We start from the raw sequence: 27,807 nt of genomic DNA on the forward strand, positions 1-27,807 counted from the left end.
TACAAAACAAATGTAATGGATTTATTTAATGTGTACACTCTTTATAGAAAATATTGGCTGTTATACAGCAAAAGGATGCTTATGTACAAATGATTTCCAAAAGTAAAAACATGATTAATAATTAGAAAACGTCTAATCACGTTTAAAGACTGCACTATATACAACGTCATTTATACCAGCATTTAAGTACTGAAATTCAAAATTAAAATTCATAAATAGTTATTTTTTCCTTATAAATGTTGCGTCATTGAGTTTGACAGGCCTAAGGATTTAGCATCTAACATCGTCTTTGAACAGATCAAGGAAAACCAGCTGCCATAGCATCGAGAATGGGTCTTGGAAAATTAAAGTGAATTCCTTCCAAGTAGTGCATGAATCTGTTTGGGAGAATAAGCCATTAGAGTATGATTACTGATAAGCAGCTTTATTTCAAGCCAAATAATTTGGCGTTTTTCTCCTTTGTGAAAAGAGTAGCTCTTACCTTCGTTTGAGTTTGCACTGCTCTCTAAGCTTTTCAGCTTTACAGATCAAACGAAGTACTGGAAGACAGTCCACGGCAATCACCTGTCTACTTCCTGAATTTGCAAAGAGCCTGCTGGAGGTGATGGCTTCCATAACCTCTGATCTCTTCCGCAGAAGGCTAGTTTAATAAAGCAAAAAAAAAAAAGTTCAAACACTTTAGTTCAAAATCTGATAAGAAGCACATATGCTATACTATTAGTAGTTGTACATAAGCCTAGTACAACACCCAAGAAAAGTGAAAAACAGTTTTGTCCTAAAAATCATAACCCATATGGTACCCTGAAAGTGTTAAAAATTTAAGACTGTGAGAGTTTACTTTTATTTTGTCTGATCTTTTATAACATCACCACCCCCAGAAACTAAAAATGTTGCCAAGCCAGCAACACAACAGATGCATCCCAATTTTTCATCCATTGTTTCCAAATCTCTAGAAAAAATAAAATTGAAGCTCCCACACCCAACCCACAGGGTGCTAACTTCAAGTACATTTCTGCTGAACCATTTGCATGTAACTGATTTTAAAAAAGTCTGTGCGAAAAAGCATACGTCATACATTACAATCAAACGTTTTTAGTTAACCTGATTTTTAAATGTTCGTAAATATTTTAAAATACATTAAAATGATCCAGAGGAATGAATCTCCTTTGAGTTACCTGGGCTTACACATCGCTTGCTGAACAAGGCTCACTCCCAATCGGTGATCAGCAAGTGGGAGAGTGATTTCTTCAGTTGAATCACTCCCTAGTTCTATACACTGAATTAGTGTGCCATTTAGTGCTTTATCAATCTGCATATGGCATCTCTGAAAACTCAGAGCCTCCACAGTAGCCTTCATTTTAGTGGCACTGTAGCTATGCCACCACACGTTGTTTTCTATTCTGGCCTCATCTGAAAGACCATTTTTTATTTCAGCAGCTGACCAACAGCAAACCCCATTATTGTAAGGTCCTTCTTTTTCATTTTTTTCTGTATACAAGGAGGAGTCCAGAAAAGATACATTCTCGAGGAAATCAGCAAGTGAATCAAGAGTTTTGGACACTAGCACGCAGCTCTGTTTTTCTGATGAAGTTTTTGGTTTTCTTTCATGTCTCTCTTTCTGTTGCTTGACAAGGTCGAGATCAATTGTTGCATTCTTTTCAATACAGGAGGTAGAATGTGTTGCTGATAAAGTGACAAAGTTGTCCTCAGAATCGGACTGAAATAAATCCTCATCATCCCTTAGACAAAGCATTCGTTTTCTTTTCATCCTAGATGACAATTTCAAAGGGCTGGGGTCTGGGGACTGGTTATTATCCTCTTGTTTGGAAATCTCCATTGGACTATGTACTGTATCCTCCATCTCCCTTGCGTTGTCTGTTTGTGGTATGTCGCCACATGCAGGAATAATTTTTACTGGCAAAGGGAGCAGGAACTCTAAATTATTGTAGGTAAAATACAGTTTCATATCCTGACATTCAGCCAGCATTCTGATGTGATCGTTCAGCTGCTCTTCGCTTGTAATCTTACTCTGAAAGACACAATTTCAGTTCAGTTTAAGACGCAGTGCATCTCAGACTATAAGCACAGAAAGGTATACAAATTTTAAACTGCAAGGAGTACACTTGGAAATGCATTTCAATTTTCATTAGCTTAAAACTAGACAAACAATTCTAGCATACACAGGACTGATCCTCTCCCCACGCTGTGTTTCAATAAATATATTAAAATACATACTTCACCGACTGCTGGGAGAAATTACTGTGTGAAATACAGAAGCCTAAAACTAAAAACTTTCTGTACATTTATTTACATGCCTTTACTTAACTATTTAATTATATGATGACAGGACACTATTATGTCTTTTAATACTTAAGATTTAATGTAATTTAATTGGAATATTTATTTCATGGATAGCCTGAAATGAAGAAATGCTCAGTTGCAGTGAACCACAAAAAAAAAAAAATTCTATTGCTGGGAAAGGCAACTGTAAATTGGCCCCACTTGAATTTGGGTGTATGCATGATTGGGTCTTACGATGGATTGCTGCTCTTATCAGGGCTTGCTCCTTCTTTGTGCCTTGTATAGCCACATAGGTTCAGACCCTCTATAACCCTGAATTCAACGGCTTTGAGGAGGTTATGTAAACATTGCTGTGTTTGGTAGATACGTATCTAACAATGTAACATTTTTGCTCAATTGTTTTGAAAGCTGCTAACTATATTTACTGAACATTAGGTTTAACTTTATATTGAACTTCATTCATATTGAATTTCATTCAAGGAACACAGGGTGACATATTAGAGTGGAGGAAGATTCACACAGGTAGAGTATATCCTATACAGGAGGAAGGAGACTGGACACAGCCAAGTGGTGGCAGGAGAAAGTGTAGTTAGGCTACATAGGTTGGTGGTCTGCAGGATGATGCTGGATATCAAGAGGAGAAAGAGTGAGGGTAGAGTCAAGGATCAAATGGTGGAAGTTAAAAAAGGAAGACTGTAAGGCTGAGTTTAGGGAGAAGGTAACACAGGCACTGGGTGGCAGTGAAGAGTTACCAGATACCTGGGCAACTACAGCAGAAGTAGTAAGGGTGATAGCTAGAAGGGGTGCTTGGCGTGACCTCTGGGACCTCAGGACAGTGGAAGGAGGATAAGGAAATCTGGTGGTGGAATGGGGAAGTACAGGAGAGTATACAGAGGAAGAGGTTGTTGAAGGAGGAGCAGGATAGTCGGATAGATACAGACAGTAGACAGGAGTACAAGGAGATAAGGAATAAGGTGAAAAGAAGGGTGGCGAAGGCTAAAGAAAAGGAGGTCAGAGGAATGGTGAGGATGCAGGGAATAGAGTTGGCAGAGGTGGAGGAGTTTAAATACTTGGTATCAACAGTACAAAGTAACAGGGAATGTGGAAGAGAGTGTAGGCAGGGTGTAGAAGAGTGCCAGAAGTGATTTGTGACAGGTGTGTACCAGCAAGAGTGAAAAGGGAAGGTCTACAAACAGCAGTGAGACCAGCTGATGGGTTGAAGACGGTGGCACTAACCAAAACACAGGAGACAGAGCAGGAGGTGGCAGAGTTAAAGGTGTTAAGATTTGCACTGGGTGTGACAAGGATGGATAGGATTAGAAATGAGGACATTAGAGGGTCAGCTCAGGTTGGACAGTTAGGAGACAAAGTCAGAGAGGCGAGATTGCTTTTTTATGGACATGTGCAGAGGAGAGATGCTGGGTATATTGAGAGAACGATGTTAAGGATGGAGCTGCCAGGTAAAAGGAAAACAGGAAGGCCAAAGAGGTGGTTTATGGATGTGGTGAGAGAGGACATGAAGGTGGTGGGTATAACGGAGCTAGATGCAGAAGACAGAATGATATGAAAAGAGATGACCCGCTGTGGTGACCCCTAACTGGAGCAGCCAAAAGGAGAAGGTTTAACTTCATATATTTACAATTGATCTATACATCTTGTTTGACCTTTCACATAATCATAATTCAATAAATATATATCTGATTGACTTTGCAAAGAAAATGACTATTCAGAAATTGACCCCATGTATAGTAGATTTGATTCTATAGTGTTCCATTTTACTGTTTACTTTCATGTTTACTATATTTCTGAAAATGTACATCAATTTTAAATGTTTGCAGTAAAAGAATAAACTATTAAAAAAAAAAATCAATGAATTCCATTTATTGTTCTCAAGCTTCCGGTTAGCAACATATTGTCATTTACATTCCTAAAAAATGCACATGAACATGTAACCAGTCTCCTCTAATTCCATTATCCTGTAATCATGAGCAGCATGATAATTACCTTTAGAAAAGAGAGAAGATCTGGTGAAGTCTTATTATTATGTAAACCTAGCAGGCTTTCTGTGCTTCCTTGGTCACAAAATGGTACATGATGCAACTTTTCATTACTTGGTGGGGCTATAAGAGGAAAGAAAAAAAATAAGTTTGTTACCTTCGATTGATGCAGTTTCCATAGAAATTTATAACAATTCAACATTTGGCTACAAAATTGGACTTTAGCCACAAACTACCTCACAAAAGTTTTGAAAAAAATGACAATACAGCACAATAGCAGAAAGCCGAAGTCTGAGAAATGAAATGTTACCTTGACCACAAGTCTGCTGAACCAAAGCATTACTGCCACCACTTCTTATCCAGAACTGCAGGTGCAGCAAACTCTGACGTATATCACAGTTATTCCACGCAAGTAGAGTTGCACAGTCTTTTACATTGGTTTTCAGATTTTCAGCCAAACACACAAGTTGTAGGTAAGTAGTAACTGTGCTCTTAAAACAGAGAGGAAAAAAAAAAAAAAAGAAAGAGTTTCACATGCTCAGTATAGTCAATTCAGTTAGTGATACGAAAAGTAGCAATTTCATATTGGCTCAGTAAGTTAAATACATTTTTTTCTGAAGTTTTCCTATTCTACACTTGGAAAATTCTTTAATATGAGGGCTCATGTGATAAGTCAGACTTAAGCCTGTTAGTTTATAAGTTAAAGAACTTTTGTGCTGTCACTTACCACATCAGGCATTTTGAAAATTACTTCTTCAAAGCAACCATCAAATTTCAGACTGAAATATGGATCTAGGAGTGTAACAGAGAAGGACAGCATCACAGACAAATATCCAGAAAGTGCATACAATTAACAGAAGAAAGCAAAAGCTCACCATTTGTTGTTAGAATTACAGGCCTTTTTGTTGTTGCCATGAAAGTCTTAATAGCTGCCCAAAAACCAGAGTCGTCATCAAAGATGATGTCCACCTCAATAGAAATAACACAAGTGTTAATTGCTCAACAGTACAGCATGCTCTTACATACAATCAGTTACTTCCACAAACAGAAAGCACAGAGGTAGGCAGATGAGGAGAGCGTATTCAATTTTAAAAATCTAAGTAATGCCAAATCAAAAATAAGTATTGTTAAACGGAAATGCAGCAGTCCTGTTCTGTACAATTTATTATGGTACTGCATTCATTTAAATGCAAAAATTGTATATTTAATTTACCAGTGACAAATAAGTCATCACCCTAAAGTACATGTCTTTTGTGCTGCATTAAATGAATTCACGTACTTCATTCTTGATTATAATGTCACCTGAGAGTGGTGTTATGTTGCATGTCGGTGGATTATGCAATTATGAATTTCATTGTACTCGATGCACAAGACAACACTACAACAGCTAATGCTACTACTGCCGCCACCACCACTGCCAGAATGAGGTTCTATAACAAGGTTTCCAGGCTCATTCTTGGTGACAACAGAAATTCTCCAAAGAGAGCTACAGCTCTTACAGACAGAGGAAAAACCAGTTGAGTTAAACTGATCATTTAGTGAGGATGCCCCCAGATGTCTCACAAGGGAGATGCATCAGTCTAAGCTTGCTGGGAGGAGGCCAGAGTCTTGCTTAAGAATTGTAACTCTCAGTTGCTTTGGGAGCACCTGATTTCCCAACTGAAGCTGGAAACCCTTGCTGTGGAAAATCATTTATGATGGAAATATTGAGTAGGAAAGACTAATTTTCAACAAAAGTGATATTTAAAAAAAAAAAAGGGAGAATAAATCTGAGATTCATTTAATATACTTAACTGTTCCTTACCTGACTGCTATAATTGTGTTTATAATATAAACCACCATATTTCACTTTTACACAATGGTTTGTAATTAAGATGCATTTTTAATACATCCGATTGTTTTTCCTGCACATAATACGCTCTCTGGGTCAAGGAAGCAGTCAAGTAAGAAAAGTTAAGGTGCCCAAGTCCTATACCAGTCATGGAAAGTGGAATACACCTTTAAATTTGAAGTTATTATTTGTTTGAAATTTAAATTTGTACACCCCTTTTCTTTTGACATGATAAACTTTGAAAACAATAAATAACTGCAATTTCCTCAAGAACTATGCTCAAAGCTACCAAAACTGTGAGGGGGAAAATTGGCCTTTAAAAATATACTGATGGCTAGGAATATTTTCAGTCCAAAAATTGCTAAGCTGTATTTTTTGTTCTTTTTAGGAAGTATAAATATTCACCGTTTCTGTAAGTTGAGCAATGACACTTTATGAGAAGTGATTTGCTCAGTAATGGGAGGTGTAATTTACATTCAACGACAGATCACACTACTTCATTTATTTAAATGAATACATTTTCAAGATTAAAATGAATTTTGGTCTTTGTCTTCATTTTATATTTCCCTTTAAAATTTTGTAAAGATATTAGGTGTCACATACAATATACAGGTTGGCAAAACACTTCAAAGTTAAAATGCAAAAACCTACCTCCTCGAAGAGGATGAGAGATGTAGCACCTTTCTTGTTTGGCTCCTCGAAAACAGAACTTTTAATTTCAGATAAACCCGTCTTTAATGCCTCAACTTTTTCAAAGCTACTTTCTTTTTCTTTAGGATGGTTTTGCTTTTTATCTGTGTATAAACATATATTTTTGCTTCAACAAGCAAATTCGTCTGTATACATCATTTAACATGTTTCCAGAAATTAAGTATTTAAGCAAATAACAGTGATAGTCACCCAGTCCCACCTTTAAATTCCCTCTCTGACTTTATCTTTTCGTTTTTACCAGCAGGCCTTGAACCTAGTTTGAAGAACTTTTCCAGGGCTGTGGGTGCCAATCCTCCTTTACTTATTCCTGTTCTACGATTTGACTGAGGAGAATTTCGAGGAGATGAAACCACCTTTTTTGGAGAATTAACTTTTCCTACATTTGATAGAAATAACAAACAGACTATAATGCAAACTCCAGCTAGTTTAAAATTTAGAAACATTTGGAGGGGAAAAAAAAAAAACAAAAAACCTCATATTACCCAAATGTAAGAAAACATTTCAAAAGCTTACGTGGGGAAGTGCTGCTGCCACTGAATGACCTACTAGGATTACTGAAGTAAGCTGGTTTGTGTGTGTTCACTCCTTGAATGTCTACCTGATGAGACTGGGTTGCTTCCTTAAGCTGTGACAGAACCTGTCGGCCACTTCGCTGTGAGGAAGCATTCACCTCAAACACCTGGTAAAACAAGTAAACCATACTTATCATACACAAAATTACAATTGCCCAAAAAAACTGACATGTTAATTTGGATAAAGAACGTGCCAGCAAACTGAGCAACCTTAATCACTCTGCAGGGGTCACACCTTAAAACCTAGCTCATGTGCGCAGGCATACACAGCTGCTGTCTTTCCAACTCCAGAAGGACCAGTAACTAGCATAGTGTTACACAGAAAGTCATCATTTTCTTCTTCCGAGTCGTCTTCCTTAAAATCCCCAATGTCCCAAGTATCTGAAAACAGAGAATAAAACATATGAAATGGTTGTGCATGCCCATTTCATGACCAACCATAAGTAAAATTAACTAAATATTAGGCACAATGAATCAAGAGCAAACCTATAAATTAAGGCAGAATGGTGGCACAGTGGTTATCACTGTTGCTATACAGCTAGAGAACAGAGTTCAAACCGGCCCTGTTATAATATATGTGGATTTACAGATACTCTTTGTCTGCAATGAATTTCTCACATCACAAAAATGTATATGTTAGGTTCTTTGGCTGACGTAATGGGCCGATATTCAATTCAGAGCTGGTTCCAATTACCCACAGCTGCTGCAACTAGAAGAAAACTGATGACTCTCTTAAATGTGGAAAATCAGCTGATATTAATAGGTCATTAATTAATCCAAAACAAACAAGTAAAATACTCTTAATAGTGCTGAAGTACCAGTGGTATCCAGTGAAAATTCACCAAACAGTAGACAGCATAAATCACTTGATATTTTACAACGTAACTACTGACTCGGTTCAGTAGGCAATCTGGACAAACCTGTTTTAAAAAGCCAAATATTTTTTAATAATATTGTGCAAATGCAAGAGCATGGCGAACCACAAAGTCAACAGGTCAGAGCAATCAAAAGTCAAAAGGACTCCTATTAGCCTATATTCACTAGTTATCTTTTACCAGCGAACCTGACAAGACCACAGGCTGTTTAGCAGATGAATGTCCAGAAGAAAAGTATGTAATTTAGTTTGAAAATTTCCAAAGAAATGACTGTTTACTTCCTTTCCACAGAATAATCCCAAACAGAGGGCAAGAAAAGCTATATATGACCACAACGTCAAGGTGTTTGCATTTCTTAAGGTGGGCAATACAAAGTCTACTTCTGTCACAACCCAGATAAATAGAAAACTAGAAATTATCACATCTTCAGATTTACAAAAATGTTAAGCTCATATTTTTAAAGTTTTGTCTGAATAGACAATAAACATGGTGCATTTGCCTGGAAGGTATATCATTTAGTATACTGTAGGGATGGGAATTCTGTGTTATTTGCTTTTTCTCATTTTAGCAATGTCAATTAGCTAGCCTATTTCTGATACTGAAAGCATGTTTTTCAAACAGTCCCTTTTTCTCTCTTTGCTATTATTAAGTCAAAAGTTTATAAACTCAGCACAAGCTGAAATCAATTTAGTTATGGATCGACAAGGAAGAAAATATTCCATTTTTTCTACTTGATAAAAAAAAAGTAACTGGCATAAGTGCCATAAACCAGTGAAAATTAGTAAACATTTTCAAGATACACACACACATAAAATTAAAAGACTCTTTCCAGATTAGTTAAAAACATGAAATTTGGCAGGATGGTACCTCTAGGCCATCAAAGAACTGCTAAGAAAGAACATTTCAATATATTAATATTTAGGGTTATACCCCTAACCACAATTTAAAAACTAAGTATTTTTGATTTTGATATGCTTTTGCCACTCTGTGATATACACAAAAATCTCAGAAATGCTTTCACTGATTTGACTGAAATTTGGTGATGTTGCACAAAAAATAAAATTAGATATTTTTTTAATCGATATTTGTCAGTAATAATGTTGTAGCAAGTGGGATATTTTTAGATGGCAGCATGTCCTTTTTTCGCTTCAGTTATGATTACACAGAGAAATATACATGCACATGAACACCAAAAGCAGAAGTGTGCCACTGACCAAGCAGCAGCAATAATTGTGCACAGAAACGAGACTGCCAGCGAGTGAAGGACTGTTGCCCTTGAAGTGAACAAAGTTATTCAAAACTCAAAGAAAACAAGGTTATCTAGAGTCCTCTGGAGGTTCATGCAGTACTCGCTATTCTGTTGGCTTCTTCTTACTCCTCCTGTTTTATGCACATGGACTCTGCTGCCAGAAGTGGAAGGAAATCAAGCAAAGCTTTTTGAAGACATGCTTAGCAAGTTGCATTATTGGGTGCACATTGTACTCCCTATCGTTGAATTAATCTTGCAACCCCTGTGGTTGGGTATAAAATACATACAAATTCAAGCTAGACTGGTTTGCCGGACACGCTTAAATACATAGCCTTCAAAAAATAAGGTGGAGAGACAACGGGCCTTGGAAGTGAAATATAAGCTGTGAAGAACTAAGGTGTTCTCCTTGGAGGTCAGACTATGATGTGGCACTATGCTTCGGTTCACAAAGCTGAAACAGTGAAGTGTCAGTAACTTACCCAATCAATTCCAAGCCCATGGTACAGCACAACCCCAGAGCGATAGCATGCCTTGGTCACTTCGCACAGCTCAGTAAATGGGTCCCCACAGAAGAGGTGGACATTGTACATAATTTACAATATTATTTCATGTCATCTGCTCTTTTCTGGACAATGCTTGGAACATTCAATTCATTGCACAGCCCATGTAAATGAGCAGACTATAAATGTCAAAGCTGTATGTAATTAAAGTAAACCCAATTCATATTGATCTAAACACTCAAAAACTTTGTATATATAGAAGAGTACTCAATTAGTTAAATAGTATTTCTGATATATTCAATTAACCCTCAGCACTATAACTGAGGTCAATCGTCTAAGGAAATTTCATAACACAGCTAGTTATTTATAAACTAGCCACGTGCGCCCAACTACGTTGCACGTGTTAAAGTTGTCTGTGAAGGACTCCCTGTTTCAACGCGGCTGCCAGTCGTGAACTGGGCCCTTCGTCGCACAGCATTATGATTTTTTATAAGGGAAACAAAATTACAAAAGAAAACCCTTGGACATTGATTCAATAGGAACGGCCTAATCGGAATCACTGTCCGAATCGTAATTATGTGGTGGTGTAGGAGCATTTCTGCTTCTGTCCGTTCACAGTCCATCTCGTTTTCACGATGCTATCGTTTTCTCTCACAATGTCTTCTCAACCTTTCTCCAATCTCGCAGGTTGCTTTGTGGCAATCCAAAGAGTAAGGTAATATACATGGAGCAATGATTTTAAAAGTGGGACACATAGGTATCCAGGCTCTTTAAAGCATAAACAGGGATCACTTCACGGACATGTGAGCAAGCCACGGTACAACTGTGAGACACGCAGCACTCGCCGGCTACAACGTAACAATAATAATTTCTGGAACATGGCGTTACTTTGTCATTCATTTTACCCACTGTCTCTCTTTCATTCATATGTTACGTAGGCACGTACCTTTTATCTTCGACAATCTCATTCTCTAACCAGGTCTCAGGAGCTAACCAGCGTAACACTGTCCACCACCCCTTCCGTTATTCCGGCACATTGTTGACATCCGTGAGTAACAACAACGTACTAAACTGGAAGGTGGTCTACGCATGCGTGGAATTCACGGACAAAGATCAAGATCTAAATGAAGATCTCTTTAGTTAATTTAAAGCACAACAATTTGTTTAGTTTGAATGTCTGTGTTTTGAGGTGTGACTGGAGTACTACAGTCTTCAGTAGTATAAGCCTGGAGAAGATTCTTAATGCAATGCCTATGTTTTAGCTGTCTCTCTACTGCCATCTAGTGCTTCTTCTAATTCATTCACGGACAAAGATCAAGATCCAAATAAATGAATATATATATAGAGATTAGGATTGACAAATCATTGGTGTTTTTACATGGTTTTTAGGATTTGTCATGTTATAATAATGTGCTATTTATTACACAGTATAAGTAACCATGTGGAGACAATTCACTCCAATATTCCTGGTCTAAGGATATCTAATAAGAGTCACTGTCATAAACCTATCTGCATTATAATAAAATCTAATTAATTTAGTCATTTCTCAAATTTTCCTCATGCCTGCCACAAGGAGAAACCAATTAGTGGCAAGATAGCAACTTTAATATTTACCATTTTTGTCTTTTAGCTTGGATTCAGTCTGATTCTTGCTTTCTTCACGGTCCGTTCTCAGCTTCCATTCCTTTAACCAACTATTTAAAATAATTATAAATGAACACTGAAATATCAAAACACAAGAATTTAAGCATAAAATTTCTGAGCACTATAACTTCTCAATTTTACAGAATACCAGATTTTAGACTGCCAAGTATGCGGCTTGGGACTGTCCATCTCAGTCCATGGATATAGAGAATACAAGGTGACTACTAGAATTGCAAACAATCCCCTAGATTCAGGACAACTGCCACCCATACAAGCAAGGAAACAACACCTTTTTGTTATTGTATTGTTCACCCACTCATGTAACTGTCTTGTATACATATTAACTACATATAGTTTTAATTATGTTTTATTTTGTAATTGCATGTAATGTGAACCAGAAAAGCTCATGTACACATAGCAATTAATGAATTGTACAGGACTCGTTACTTTGTAATTAGTATTTTATTGGAGTGGAAGCCTTTCACTTTAGTACTTTCTAAACAATTCTCAAAGCCCGTGTAAAGACAGCAGAATTTTTTTTTCATGAACTAGAATTCTTTAGCAGAAATCAAGCTTCATAAATTCTATTTAAACACAAGGCCAAACATTAACATTATACAGAATCCAAAGAAAATAGAGAAAAAATATATAACTAAAAAAGTTTATATAAAAAAAAAAACACAACAACACACACACACACACACACACACACAAATTAACCCTCGATTATTTGGTTGTTTGCTATGAAAACCTGTAGCTATACAAAGTTTAAGTGGTTTAATCAAGTACAGATTGACCACAGACACAGTGACTGCAGCACAAAAAAAATAACCAAGACTAACAGCAGCTGTCTGCTAACCTGAAAACCAAGAGACAGACTTACCTGTGCAATTTCTTTACGGCTCCACAATTGCCAACTATTTCACTGGATTGCTGTGGCTGGTATTTTTCAGTCCACAATACGTCCTCTTTAGCTGATATAAATACATACAAGATTTATTTAAAAACAGATAACATATGCGACTAGCTTAATTTACTCAACTCTGGTGGAGAATCACAGTATGATGGCTAGGGGAGGAAGGAGAGAGAAATATTAAAGATATCAGAAGCTGCATGAAGACAAAACCCAAGAAATAATCCATAAAACTATCAAATGGAGTTTAACAAATAAAACCATGAAATGAATGCATAATATAAATATATTTCAGAGATACTTTAAGCAAGCATTCAAAACAAGCAAGTTCCTAACTGCTCTGTTTATTTAAAAAAAGTCTTCAGAGAAAACTAGATCTAATAATTCACCACACTTTCCTAAAGGTATTTAAACAGTAAATTATTCTGTTTTATTTGCATTACATAATTAACTACAGTAAATCTTTACAGTAATGATAAATATGTTTACAATTAATCCTGACAGTTTTAGTCTGCCTCTCACATCTTGCTAAATCAGCATAGGCAGCAGGGGAGCACAAACATTTAAATTTGAGCAAACACTTTGACATCAGCCCCTATCTATTCTGTGTACATTTAAAATAAAGTAGGACCAATAAGAGAATTGGAACTTTAAAACACTGTGACAATGCATCAACTAATTTAACCTAAACCTCAAAAAAGGTGCTAAATACATAATATTCAATACTATTCTAGTCTTTAAGAAAAATTCATAATATCAAAACAAACATACAAAAGAAATTCAATTCATCTGTACTAAAAACAGTTGATGGCCTTAACTGTCCCACAATACGCTCCGTACTATTTAGCTTTGATAAATGTGAATAAAAACGGTTCCATCATATGAAGCTCACATAAACAGATATTTTTGGCAATTTTCAATTTTTCTTTGATATATTACATATATTTGATATAGGTTTAACATGTTATGCATGTGGTGAAAGACAAGAAAAATAAACTGAGCACCAGAACAAAATGTCTCTTTATTGGTAATGCCAATAGGAAAGCCAATGATCGATTGAACCAATCTAATCATCATACCCACGTCTTTTTCTGATATCTCTCCCTAACCGTAGTTTTGCTTTAAGCTGCATATAGATTTGATTAGAATATCTTCTTACAATGATAAGATCATGGATTACCTGTCTCTTCAAGTTTCGCCTCCAGAATTTTGTCAGTTTCAGTCTGAATTACTTTCACTGCAATCTCCTCATTCTCACATTGCACTGATGCCTGTTCCTTTTGCCTGGTGCTGCGACTTAGTCGAGATTTTCCAGACACCTGGACTGCAACTTCATCCTTAGCTCCCCGGCTCCTCCTCGTCACTCTTACTGGTACACATTCTGCAGTGTCACTTTCAATCACGATTACATCAGAGTCCTGCATGTTTGGCTTGCTTCGTTTTGACTCCTTTTCAACACTGCTTTTTCTTTTTCTCTTTCCAGCATTCTGTGGCAGGTTATTGGGTGCATTTGCCTCTTTACCTAGTTCTGTATGAAATAAACAATATATCAGTTCAGGTCTAACTTCTACACATTTCCTCAAAATCATAAAAATAGCAGTTGCCATATTCAGCTTATTCACTTTGTTCATCTCTCACAAAAACTGGTACAAGTGTAGCATTCCAACCACTAAACTGCCATGGCTTGGCATTGTGAAAATGCGCACCAATACTCAGATGAAGAACACATAGAAATAATTTAAATAAATTAAAATACTGTAGAAAATATTACAGATTACATTTAGTCCATCAAACCTGTCTGCTTACAAACCTGTCTAGTTGTGCTATTATCTTATTCAAACTTTTTTTTTTTTTTTAATAAAAAGGTATCCGGGTTTTACATTAACTGCATGGCTTAATTTATAGATGAAGTGCTTCTTGGTTTCCTCCTAATTTCTACTAGTACCTTTGAGCACATGACTCACTATTTAAAGCACAAAATTTTAGGATTTTTAGATCTCCTGCTTACTAATGTCAAATGCATAAAAGTCCACACTGTACTTAGTGAATTACAATGCTGCACTGCAAAAAAGCCTATTTGAGCTAAACAGGCATGAGGCTGGAATAAGAAAGTGCTGTATCTATGCTTTAATATTTTTATATCTACACTGTTGCACATTTACAGCAATATTTTGCAACTAAGAACTGATATAGTTAAAGAAAAGTTTAATCTACACTAGCCTGTCTTAATGTTTACCTTATATATTAGGAGCTCCTATCAAATAAATAACAAAACAAGATCAACAGATAGATCGATAGATATTATAGCATGCTTACCAGCGTGTAATTTCACCCCAATCAAACAAGCACAATGTCAAAATGAACCGCAATTAACCTTAGCTGCAAGTGCATAATACTGTACTTTCACAACTTTTTCAGCAATTTTCACTTGAAAACAAACATGATATAGTTTCTTCTGACATTTAGAAAACAAAGAAGTCTTCAAAAAAAGTTCAACACAATGCTAAAAAGTGAAAAATGGTTAGTCTTAAGAAAAATCTATATGTTTTTAAAGTTAAAAATCTGTAATGAAATGAAACTTAAAAGTGTCAACTTACAACCTGTTTAAACATTATTGGATCAATGGTGGCCAATCCTCTCTAGCACAGTAAATTCCATGCAGAGAGGTCTAAGGATGGCACGTCCTGCCACGTACTTTATGCCACTTTTACAGTACTAAGCTAAGCCTTTCCGCTCTATTCAACCAGGATTTGTAGACTGGTCTTCAGATTTTTGTTAGATAAATTTGTTTTAACATGCCTTGTGTGTGGTGTCAATATGAAGGTTAAAAAAAAAAGTGGACTGAAAGTGAGCCTATAGTACCAATGACTGACTACATACAGAGCAATATACTGCTGTTTTTGCATATAGGTACAGCATGTCCAAAGAGATGCCATTTGCTTTGGCAAACATCATCAAACAATCTGAACTATACATGACAAACTGTCTCAGAGAGTGCTTTAAAGAAACACTCACATTTATATGCAATGACCCCACCCTTTTTTTAACCAATGCTATCAATATTTAGTTAAACTACGTTATGTATCTGAAAGGAGCTGAACCTTATTGGCTTGTTTGTTCACATATTGCACATTCTAATATATTATAAATGGCATTTACAGTAAAGCTACTTAGCCAGAGCACCGCATCAGCTTTCAAAAATAGCCAGAATGATCTTGTCTTCTCTAGACCCCTACAGTGGCTTACCAGATACTGAAGGAAGTAAAACATGTTCAGTACGTCTCTTTAAAAACCAGTTGAAAAATTTCTGCACAGGGAAGGATGGGTTGGCAAGCCTAATATCTTCAAGCAGCTGCTGCCTCATTTCCTCAGAGAGGTCTACTCTCCAGCCAGACACCTTCAGTGCAAAAGAAATAAAACACACACAAGACGTCATTCCAATACAGCATAACTATTATTAGGACAGTCCCCATGAGATTTTTGTGTTTCAGGTAAGCTCTTTTCAGTTGAGCTAGTGGACTTTTTCCAATAGTGCCCACAAAGAAATACAGCAACAGTTTAGAAGAATGTAACATGCAATCTGAAGTATATTCATCTCACCTCAACCACTGGGGTCTTAGGAGTCCAAGAAGATTTTGCATATGTAAATTCCCCCAAAGTCATGACATGGCGGTTCATTTCTTTCATCTCAGGATCGTCTTTCAGAGATCTCAAGAAAGGAGACTCTGGCCAAGTTAGCTGCCAAAACTTGCTCCCTGATGGGAATGAAAGAAAAAAAAAAATAAAAATCTGAAAAAGCCTAACCGCTTTATTAACCAAACTAAACACACTTTCAAAATAAATTCTTTCTCCTCTTTGAGGCAAAAACCTTTAAATTATTAAACGGAGTATATAACAGGTTTTCTTCTGAAATACATTTATTGAAGTGTGTGTAATTGCACGGTATGCACTGAACTGAACACAAGTGCACAACAGTGGTGCATTGGTTAGGACTACAACTCAATAGTTCCAGGAGAATGGGCTTGAGTAACAATTCACTGCTTGCATTTTCTCCTCATATCCCTAAGAAATGTGTGTTAATTGGCGACTTTCAACTGGTCCTATAAAAGCAAGTATGAACGAGCGAGCGAGTGAGTGTGCCCTGTGATGGTCTAACACTAGGCAAGGTTCCACCTACGTGCTTAGCAACTTTGGAATTGACGCCTTAATCCCCAAAACATTCCAAGTTAGATTAAGTGGATAGATACAGAGAGATATAATTTAAGTCCACCACCACTGGACAAGCAATGTATTTACTATTGTTGAATCTGCAGCAGACCTGAAACCATGACCATAGAGGTCACATTCATGTTGTTGTGCGGTAAATTTCTGTACTGTACAATCAAATATTTGTCTTTCCAAAAACAAAAAAAAATGGGGGGCGGGGGAGTGACACTGAGTGGTTTACCATGCTATTTACAGGTAAACTATTTTAAAAAGACACAGGCATCTTCCAAAACAGATATTCATTCTAGCTGTATTTTATTAATGTAGGGGTAATAATGTGTTCACTTATTACGCACCCTCAGTATGGAAATTTCTGCCAGAGCAATTAAGAAACCGTACGACTCTTAGCAGTTTACTTCTATGTCTGTAGAGCCTTTACTGGTCAGTAAATATATTCTGTTCCAATTTCTGTTTTCTAAAGTGACATTATATGAATTTGATTAAGAAACCCAAATCTACAGGAAAAAACATTAACTGTTTTAATACTTCAGTACAACACAGTGGTTGGCAATTATCTGACTTAACCTTATTTTTTCTTTTCTTTGTATTTAATCACACAAGGACTTGCTTAGAAGCACCAAGCATTTACGAAAGACATCTAGGAGCGAAAATTAAGGAATTTTAACATTACTATAGGGGTTGGTATAGTGATACATAAAGAAGTATAAAGCTGAACATACCCTCCTGCTTTTGCAAAATATGGACAACAGCTCTGAAGGAAACAGCTGCCTGGGAAAATGCCAACTCAGAAGCAGCCTTCTTAGCAATGTGCTTCTTAAAGGAGTCTGGCAATCCACTTTTTAAAAATTCCCTCTTTGCTCTAAACTGCTCATCATCCTGTGAATTTTCAGATTCATCCCGGCTTCAGTCAGAACAGAGAAAAACAGGCAATACAGAAGATTAAATGTTATGGGGAAAGTAAGTATAAACACCTAAGCAAATACACTAAAGTCACTTCTCCTAATTAAAGACTGCTTGCCTTTATGTTTAAATTTACATGTAAAACATTTTTTTGTCAATAAAATTAACACAATTGACATTTTCAGATCCTACATACACATATATGCTGCAATTTTAAAAATATGGCTACAGAGTTTAAAAACCGAGAATGAGATTTCAAATATATATATATATATATATATATATATATATATATATATATATATATATATATATATATATATATATATATATATATATAAATACAGTAGATTGTCTATATATAAACATATAGACAGTAGATTGCTTCTAAGACAGAAAGTCAAGTCTCCAAAACATAAAACATATAATACCAAACCAGACTGATATACTATCTTCAAAAAAGTGACAACATTGAGCAGTTTCTACAGAGCAGCACCAAAGTATTTATTTTATTTTTTGATGTATCTGCAGCAGTTCTATTTCTGAAATTTATTTACCAATTTCAAAGCTAGCTCCTTACTTACCTGCTGTCATCAAAAATGGAGATAACAGAGGGTTTAGTGGACTTTTTTCCCAGAAAGATTGGAGCAACCTTGGAGTCTGCAAGAAGATGGGGGTAAAAAAAAACAAAAACAAAGGAAAAACTTCCAAATAATGTAACATCCAAATCACAATGATCTGCCTTTTTTGCATTAGGAATACTCATTCAAATGTAGGCCAAAAACTCATTACTTTAATCTATGATAATGCAGGAGGGAGTAGAGTGCCAGCCAGTCTAAGTCATTCATCCTAGAAATTACCATTATATAATAATGTTGAAAGATACTACATTAACATTCTGGGTTCATTAATCATTTCCAAATATTACACTGTTATTTTGGGGCAAGAATTCAAATGAAATGTATGTACATCTATGAGAATATCTGTTTTAGTAAAAACAAACAAAAAAAAAAAATCACATTAATGCATCTTCCATTGACTCTTCTTTAAATCCAATAGAAACTTCCATATGCACACATATCTTGAATCGGCAAGCAAGATTGATGTGAATTTACTTTCGTTTCTCCTGTATTCTATTTTATGTGTGAGGGCTCTCTAAAACTCCATTTTGATCAAACTCAAACAATTTTCAGTCAATTTTCCAAAGGGTATGCAGCATGTATCAAAGAAGAAGAAATAAATTGCCCCATACATATCTTTGTTTTAATCAGTGATTTTCACCCTGTGTGATGCAGCCCCATGAAGACTGGTAGCTGGAAAGTGTCCAAGCCTACTGAGATTTTGGGAGCTAACTTAAATAACAGAGCAGGAATAAAACTTTTGAATTAGGTGGTATGGGAGGCAAATAAAATAAATACGTTTAAGTACCCTATCATGTAGTACAATTTACTATATACCAAATGTCCCCTCAAAAAGAAATTACTGTTGTGATATTAAAAAAGAAGGCTCACAACCAACTAAATCTTCTATCACTTTGAGAAAAAGCTTTTGAATGAAGAGTTAAAAGTATGACACATGAAGCAAATTAGCAGCTGTTACTGAGTGAGGGAGACTCACTTTTGTGTGCTGCAATTTCACCAAGCTAACTAAACTGAAAATCTTTGGAAGTGAGGTAAAAACATGATAAATTTCAGAAAACCTTTCTATATAAGCCATTACCAACATGTTCTACCATTGAAGACATTTGTTGTGTCTTAAATGAGTTTATGATGTCAAATTGAATAAAAAGGTCAAAATGTTTGTGATTGATCAACGATGAAGCTTAAAAAAATGATAGGGCAACACAGGAAGCTCATCATGTGTGAGTGAGCTGTGGACCTACTTGTGAGATCTGTTTACTAGAATTTAATTAGGTAAGCATTAGCTGCCAACAATTTGTCAGAAGATCGTAAGAGTGTGTCAACTTCATAAAAAGCCAGTCATATTTATTTAAGTTGCATCTGAAGAAATGGGCGGTGATCATGTACAACTTCTTTTGCATATTGAAGTACAATGTCTTTGTGGAGATAAGGTGCTTACTCAGTTTTTTATATGACTCAAAATCTGAAGTCTCAAACAGTTTTGGCGATACTGAATGCCGTGTTAAATCTTTCAGACACTTTCAGTCATAAAAATTGGACTTTACAGTAGCCTTTAAGGAAAAAACAGTGACAGCTTTCCAAGACCAAAGTAAAAATTAAGGCAGCAATAATTAAAACCACACTAATAATGTGGACCAAATGTATAGGCTAGTGACTTGTGGATTCATTTCAGAATGTTATATTTTTGATAGAAGAAAAAAAATGCAGCTGCTAAATTCTGTTCCAAAGATGAATTAAAAAAGTGTCTGCAAAGATTCAAAACCCACCTGAAGGACTAATTACTGGCTCCATATGCCCAACTCAGCTGGACTGTAAATCATTTCATAAACCTAAGTGAAGAGATCCTTTCAATTTTAAGCACAGAAGGGCAAAAGAGACGTGCAGGCGTATCTTGAGAAAGCGCCTTAAAATTGTTTTTTTTTTTTTTTTTGAAAACAAATTTTAAAATTTTAGCTTCATGTTATGTCAAAATACAATACCTTATTTTTTCAGACAATGCTAAGAAAGTTTCAATTCCATTTCTTAGAATATAAAAAAATAAACTTATTATTGAATCAGTCCTCATTTGTCAGCTTTTTTCCCCTGGAGTACGACAGCCAGAAATTAAGAATTGGCCAAACACTAGCCCTATCATTAAGTGAGTCAGAAAGATTTAGGATTCTGTGGTTTACTAGTTATGTTGAAAAATTATGCACTCATGCCTCCACTGTATGGAAAATTTGAGAGCCAAATGTCAGGTTTAGTTTTCTTTTTTTCATGAGATTCTGATTAGATAGCTATTTCCCTAATCACTTAAAGGTGTTTGTCAAGAAGCGTGTGTAATCTAATTTTCTGCGATTACCTGACTTAATTGCATGTTTAAACCTGAACAATAATGATGTTTTCATCAAGATAGTGAAGTTCTGTTAAATGCCACAGACGTTTTTGTGACCTAAACTGCATTGAGTTGTAAAAAGTTATAAAACTCATTTACATAAAATTATTTGCAGAAAACTTTTAAAATGTTTAGAGGTCTTATTGACTAACTGCACAGTTAGTTTTTGTACCATCTTATCAACAAAACACTTTCATTATGTTTCTGAAGTCTTTCCAATATCCACTTTTAATCAAATAGTTCTCTACTGCACATAAAACCAACATTACATGTGCTCCATCTTAATACACAAGTAGTAAAAATATAATTTTAGATGTGGTTGGAAAAACAAGATATTTTATTATTATACTGGAAGTGTATATATTTCACTGTTATATATACTCAATACTGGGCATATTCCTTATATTTACCCTAATATTTACAAAACTGAAAAATTCAACTCAAGGCTGCTAATCAGGAAATAGACCTGGACATGATGTCAAGTACAGTGAAAGAGCAACTCAAACACACATCCTCCATACAGGGGTCAATTTGGAATCACAACGTAATCTAATCTGCAAGTCTTTGGGGATGTGACACAAAAACCGGAGTATCCAACAGAAAATCTATGCATTTTAGAAGTGCAAACTCCATATAGACAGATACTGCCCAGATGTTGGATTTGAAATGCGGATACTGAATCTACGAGTAAGCAATGTCACCCACTAGTTGAAGTGTTTATAAAGTTTCTATTTTTAAATAAATTAATAATGAATTATTAATATAAATTATATACATATATAACATAAATTTATATTATATATTTTATTCATATACAAATACACAATTATATTGAGCTTTAAAAATAAAACAAAAAAAAAAAAAAAACACCTGCACTTACCTGTGCAGTCCTTGGAGCATTTGCTTTTGCTTTTACCCAATACTTCATTCAGGTTTCGCAGTTTTTTCCCATTTCGTTGTTCCTTGGAGAAATCACCATCTTCTATCAAGACAAGGGAGTTCTATGGAAAGCGACCAAAAAACACGCACCTTCAACATTATACTAGCTTCTACAGATTTCTCCACTAACATAGTCCTCAATTTACAGCTAATAAGAACCAACAGTTTTACTTGGCTTTTTTACATGTATAATATTTTTTTATTTATTTATTTTAAGTCAGAGCACAGGCAGGTTAAGTGATGTGCCCAGGGTCAAACTATACATCTAAGTTGAGGAGTGAACTAGCAGCCTTAGGGTCTGATGTCCAGTGTTTTAAGCACACCAAAACACTTCCTGCCTACAGTCAGATGACTTGAAACAGGGCAGTGCAGGCATAAACTTTAAATTGTTGGGAAACTAGTAGATACTGTACAGTATTTAATGAGATTTTATATTGGTTGCAAAGTGTTTGATACCCTCTTTAATAAACAATATTATGCCAGTACTTTATGCCGCTTAGGGGTTAGTAAGATGCAAGTGAATTTATAAATGCAGATTAAGTTGCAAAGCCATATCCACAGATATTAAGCTGCTCCTACAGAATTCCATTTTGGTAAAACAGACCTGAAAGCATATATCTTGTGTATTTTGATGTACCTCATCAGGAGTAACCTTGCTTTGCTGACGAGCCCTAGAAGATCTTCTCAAACACACATCTTTATCCTGCGTTGTTTTACACTTGCTCTGTTGCACGGCTTTTGCCTTCTCCACCAGCTGTTTGGCTTTCAGTGTATTTTTCTTTGCGTCAGCTTTCTACAAGGCAAATATATATATATATATATATTTTTAAATACATGACAATTTCAAATCCTGTATATATGCTGCAGTTATAAGACACCCACACAATTGCCTTGCCTACCTTTAGTAATGTTTCTGTGTCTTCTCCCCCAGAGTTCAGCAATCTTCGTGGAAATACACGAGTAAATCGCATCCTAAAGCCAAATGATAAAAACAAAAACAAATGAACAGCATTAAAGGAATGCCACACAATGCACTTCTTTTTTTTTTTGCTTTGAAATTCAGAACTGCTGTATTATTTTGACAACATATGGTCTTTTTTTCTTTCCAATCCCCTTCAATAATCTAACTATTTATGTATGTACATAGGTATCATGCTGAAATTTCAAACAGAAATTTGTAAGACCCTGGGGAGACACCATGGAAACATTTTGTAAACCACAGGTCTCAATTTTCTAAAAGCAGCCTAAATAAAAATGGAAAATTAAATATAAATATTGTAATACCTGATTGGAGACTGGGCTTCATCCGGTGCAGTTACCATCTCGGATCTATAAATTCCTTTCTTCGTCGTTTTAGGGGTTGACATCTGTACTGGGGAATCTCCTGCAAGGCTTGAACAGACATCTGAATTCTCTTCGTTACGTTTGTTCAGACTTGTTAGGTTCTTTGCATCACTCTTAGCTTGACCTCTCGTCAGCCTTCTCGAAGACACTGTACAAACAAGATTTGCTTCTTGCAGAACCTCTTTTTCTTCACTTTTGCGGCCTTCTGGTTTTTGTGTCTTCTCCAGCACTTCTGGAGTCACATCATCTACTGAAGATACTTTCCCTACATTTCTCTTGCCCTTCCTCTTTAATGATTTTCCTTTTTGAGCAGATGTGGTCTCTTTTACACATTGCACACCTTTGCTCCAATTACCTCTGCTACCAGAAACTTCTGAATCAAGAACATTTCTGACAGCAGTCTCTTCTGTGGTATTTTCTGTTACCTCAAGCTCTTTTGGGACCTTTTCCATAGGTACTTTTGGATTTCTTTGCACCTTCTTTTGTTTATTCTTAGCTACATCCAGTGGTGGCTGTTTAAACACATTCATGAACTGTTTCTTCTCAGCTGGGGTGCATTTGGGTTTGGACAGACAGCTTGTTGAAGTCTCAATAACAGACAATTCTAGTGCCTCCTCATCTACAACTACATTTGATTTTCTTTTTGAAACTTGCTCAGCTGTTTTGGTTATTGGAGGGTCCACTTGCAGAACTTCGACTGGATCAGCCTCCACATACCTCTTTTTCATGAAAATAGATGCAATTTTCTTCTGAGCTTTTGAACCAGAAGATTTTGCAGCAAGAGAATGAACTTGGGCCTGAATGGTAAGAGTCCTTGGAGAAACTTGACTGGGAGAGCTTTTTTGCCCATCTTTATCATCAGATGACTTAATCAAAGACCTGTCTGGTGAGGAGAGGTTGTCAACTTCCTTTTGGCTTTCCAAAAAATCCTCAAAGGAGATGGTAACAATGCTGTCATTTAGACAGGAGGTCTCATTAACACTGACATCCAGGCTGGTATTGCACACTGATTTCCCACACTCATTATGAGGTGGAAGCAATGTCACTCTGGGGCTTTCATTACTGTCTTTATTTTCTAACGGCTCTTTAATTAAAACCTTGGAAGAGGTCTCTAACTGTTGTGGCTTTCTCTGCATTTTCTTTGTTTTTTTCATTGTCTTACTTTTCAATGCAGTCTTTGGCTGTTCATTTAAGTTTGTGTCTTCTTGTAAGTCATAACTGTTTGCACAGATCTCAGCCAGCAAGGCAGCTGTCTCACTACCCAAGATGCGAGACCCCACAGTCAAGCCGTTATCACGGGAATCATTGTTCACATCAGAGACCTCATCAGAGTTCTCCTCAACGCTGTCAAGTTGTTTGCTGGAGTTCTCTTTTTTAATCACATTTCTTCCTCTCCGTAGGCTTCTCACCCCTTTTACTGGTATCTTGTCATCCTTAACTGTCACATCATGCTTCTCTTGGTTTTCTTTAACTTTTTCCTGTACAACATGTTTGTTGTTTGCAGGAGATGTTTTTTTGAAATAGTCCATAATATTATTGGACTTGGGTGGCGAGAATGCCTTCTCGACTTTAGCCATTGGCATGAAATAATTTGTGATGGTTTTAACAGGTGCATGATCACCTTCTTTTTTTCGCTTCTTACAGTCCTAAAACATGAAGGGGTGGGGAGGACATGCATTGTGAAGGTGAAAATGTCAGATTTTCTCACAAAAAAAAAAAAAGTATCAAGAAGGTAAATGAAAGTCATTTAAAAAGAAGCATTTAATGACAAGCATGTCAGAAGTATGCGAGATGACTCCACTTACTTGCATTTGAAATTTTCATAACAGATCAATGCAAAATACCTGAGTATCAAAGTCTTCCACAAGTGTTGCCATCCCCACTATGCTCACCATATCTGGCTGCTCTTTAAACCTTTGCAAATAAATAAATAAAGCAAAATTACACACACCGGGAAAATTACATTTCCACATGAAGGTATTTTAAATAAAAATACGGAGGAGGAGCTGCAAGGTTTCTGCAAGCTGATTTTACAAAAGTTTGACCTTGTGCCAAAAACTAGACATTTTTACGTACCAAAAACTGACCAAGTTTGATTCTCATTTAGTAGTCTTACAATCACGAAGTCATCAGAAGATTTTAAGACGAACCTGCTTTCAATTTACTGCAACAACCACTTGTGTAGAGGATTTACAAAGAGGTGAAAGAACACAACCCTGTGGTTACACTATAGACGAGGACAGCATGTCAAACTGACATTTTAACAGTGGTTCTTTGTCACTCACTATACCGAACTGAAGTCTAAATTACAAGTGTTATTTAGACTTCACTTATTTAGTGAAGAAGTCTACAGATATGAGCCTTTGTGAGTCTTGGTGCTCTCCAAGTGGTCATAAAACCAATGAAGCAAAGTGACATTTGTATCCTCTGTACCTCTTGGTGCTGTTGTATCAAAATATCAATAAGTATCAATTGTAGCATTTTTAAAATCGCTTCAATACTTTTTTTTCCCCATGGTATCAATTCCACAATCTACAATACGAATGCACTTCTAGTTCTCGCTGACATTTGAAAGTTGAACTTCGTAGGCTAACAAATGGCACTGCTAGAGATGCAGCCCTCTTTCCACACTCTCACTGGTGTTAATAAGACGGCAACTTCAGCATGGTTGGAGCCTTCACCTCACACTTGGTGACAATTATTGACAATAAGGGAATCTGGAGTAACATTTTGAAATACTTATTTGGCACAAAGCCGAAGCACGGAGAATCATAAAAGACATGCAAGTCTGCATACAAGATTTGTTTCCACGCAATACTAATTAAAAGGGCTAATACAACCAATTTAGCAAAAAACTTGGAAGGACCGACACACGAGTCAATACAAAGACCATCTTATTTCTGAATTACGGAAACAATCAGTATAAGCCTTTAAACTGGTGTGTTTGAAGTAGAGATATGACATTTGTATTTTTCTACTGGTTAAAAAGTTTTTGTTTTATTTTTTCAGAGTCACTTAAATGTTGACTACATTGAGACAAACGTCTACAATTACTCTTAACTGTGGGTGAGTTTAAAACTGTGCCATTCATTGAGGGGCAACACTCTTTTACACCAGGGCTCCAACAATTCCTTGATTTTTTTAAGACTTCACAGTTCTGCCATTGCACCTTTCTTTTATTGTGTACGTTTTTTAAATTATATTTCAACACATTTGCTACATAATGTAAGGCGCTGTCATTTTTTTAGTGCCTCAGTGAACACTTCACATAAAGATACGTTGACAAGCTAGCCTTCCTTGCAAAAAATTTGGAAGTTACAAAGACATTGTAGTCAGTTTAGAGAAAAATTCAGTGTGCATTTATTGATTGGCCTTTATGTGTGTTACATTTCTGAATAGTTTTTAATGTATGCCTTATTTATTGCATACAAAAGACCACATTAATGTTCTTTTTATTTGAATGTTTATTTAATCTTTAATACTTTTATGTATACTTTTGCTCTGCTTATTCGAATATTTACCGGTGTTTATAACCTTTCATTGTACTACCTCAGCAACAGTATTTACTTTCAATTAAAAACAAAATGAGCAGCTTTGAAAATTTTTGCAAAACTTTACTCATACCTTTTATATATAACTGCACTACTTAAAATAAATTTTACTAATGCATATTCTTTTTGTTTTCATCAATGTAAAGAGTTAAAAGCATACAAAATTAAAATTTATTTAAATGGTACCCAATTTCAAAATGTTCTTAGTAAAAGCTTGAAATGTTGATATCGTGACAACCTAAGCATCTTTATTAGAAAGGCAGGCGATTTGAAGCGTATCTAATAAACCCTGTGTTTTCTGTTATCTTCCTCTTTATAGTTTTTTTTTCTAATTATTTCAAAACCAGAGACTGGGGTCTGAAGTTTTTCATGGTTTTAGGGGGTTTTCTTTTCAGATACTGGAAATATAGTAGTCTGTTTCCACCGTTTAGTAAACGTTTGCGGTTTCTAATGACAACCTAAAAATAAAGTAAAAAATTAAGCTGCTCTACACAAGGCTTTAGGAGCCTTTTTCTAAGATAATCTGTTACGTGACTTTTCGTTTTTATTTTAAATGCTCTCGACATCTAAACCACTGATGCGGATGAGGGGAAGGGAGGGGAGAGGAGAAATTTTATGACGGGGGCACGAGGAAAAGGGGGCGAGATTCATGGCACGTATGGGAGACAAGGCTTCAATGTGAGAACTGTTGACATATGAAGCGATGGCACCTTGAACCGGGGTTACGACGCGGGGCGTGCAAGGGAATTCGACTTTCCGCAGAAACCGTATGTCAATATGAAACATTAGCCATATATTCAATTCCGACGCTGTGTTATAGAAGACAAAAAAACTGTTGTTTCGGTTAGTCTATTACTAATGTACACCTACCAAAACTGTTGTCGCTTCTCTTCCCTTTGTGCCGATACTCAAATTCTGGGGTGGCCTGGCGTCAGCAGCCCTCTGCAGCTTCATAGCCGCTCAGCTCCCGCGGAAGGCTCAACGAGCCACTGCAATAAATAGCTCTTCACAAAATTCCAACGATAAAAACATTAACCATTCCTGCAATTCTTAAGGCAGACAAAAGCGGTAATAATTTTTTAAAAAGCAGAATTCATCAAATCGCCATAGTTACTAGTCAGATTTAAAATTGCGCCTAACGAGAACAACACAGCCTGGAAATGGCGCCAATCTTCGTTGCCCTTCGCCAGTCATTCAGCTGCCCAATCAGAAGGCTTCTCTGCCGGTAAACGTCACAC

General features: G+C 36.1%; 1 protein-coding gene across 2 annotated transcripts; it reads right to left on the reverse strand.

Moving 5' to 3' along the window:
• On the reverse strand, positions 1–27,765 carry atad5a (ATPase family AAA domain containing 5a). Of its 2 annotated transcripts, XM_039740784.1 has the most exons (24): positions 27,440–27,765; positions 24,863–24,932; positions 22,959–24,664; positions 22,574–22,646; positions 22,312–22,467; positions 21,616–21,736; positions 18,305–18,380; positions 17,540–17,721; positions 16,194–16,348; positions 15,840–15,990; positions 13,774–14,121; positions 12,564–12,654; positions 11,651–11,730; positions 7,648–7,793; positions 7,354–7,519; positions 7,040–7,216; positions 6,781–6,923; positions 5,174–5,267; positions 5,026–5,090; positions 4,609–4,789; positions 4,306–4,421; positions 1,176–2,029; positions 482–640; positions 1–377 (listed from the first exon to the last, which is right to left on the reverse strand). In XM_039740784.1, exons 2-24 carry the CDS (start codon positions 24,911–24,913, stop codon positions 299–301), a joined length of 5,370 nt encoding a protein of 1,789 aa, XP_039596718.1. In that variant the 5' UTR covers positions 24,914–24,932; positions 27,440–27,765; the 3' UTR covers positions 1–298. The 2 variants fall into 2 exon arrangements, with proteins under 2 accessions (XP_039596718.1, XP_039596719.1); XM_039740785.1 differs by lacking the exon at positions 27,440–27,765 and having other exon boundaries at positions 24,824–24,908.
• Positions 27,766–27,807: the final 42 nt, after the last annotated feature.

The sequence above is a fragment of the Polypterus senegalus genome, chromosome 17 (assembly GCF_016835505.1).
Source record: "Polypterus senegalus isolate Bchr_013 chromosome 17, ASM1683550v1, whole genome shotgun sequence".
Taxonomy (NCBI): Eukaryota; Metazoa; Chordata; class Cladistia; order Polypteriformes; family Polypteridae; genus Polypterus; species Polypterus senegalus.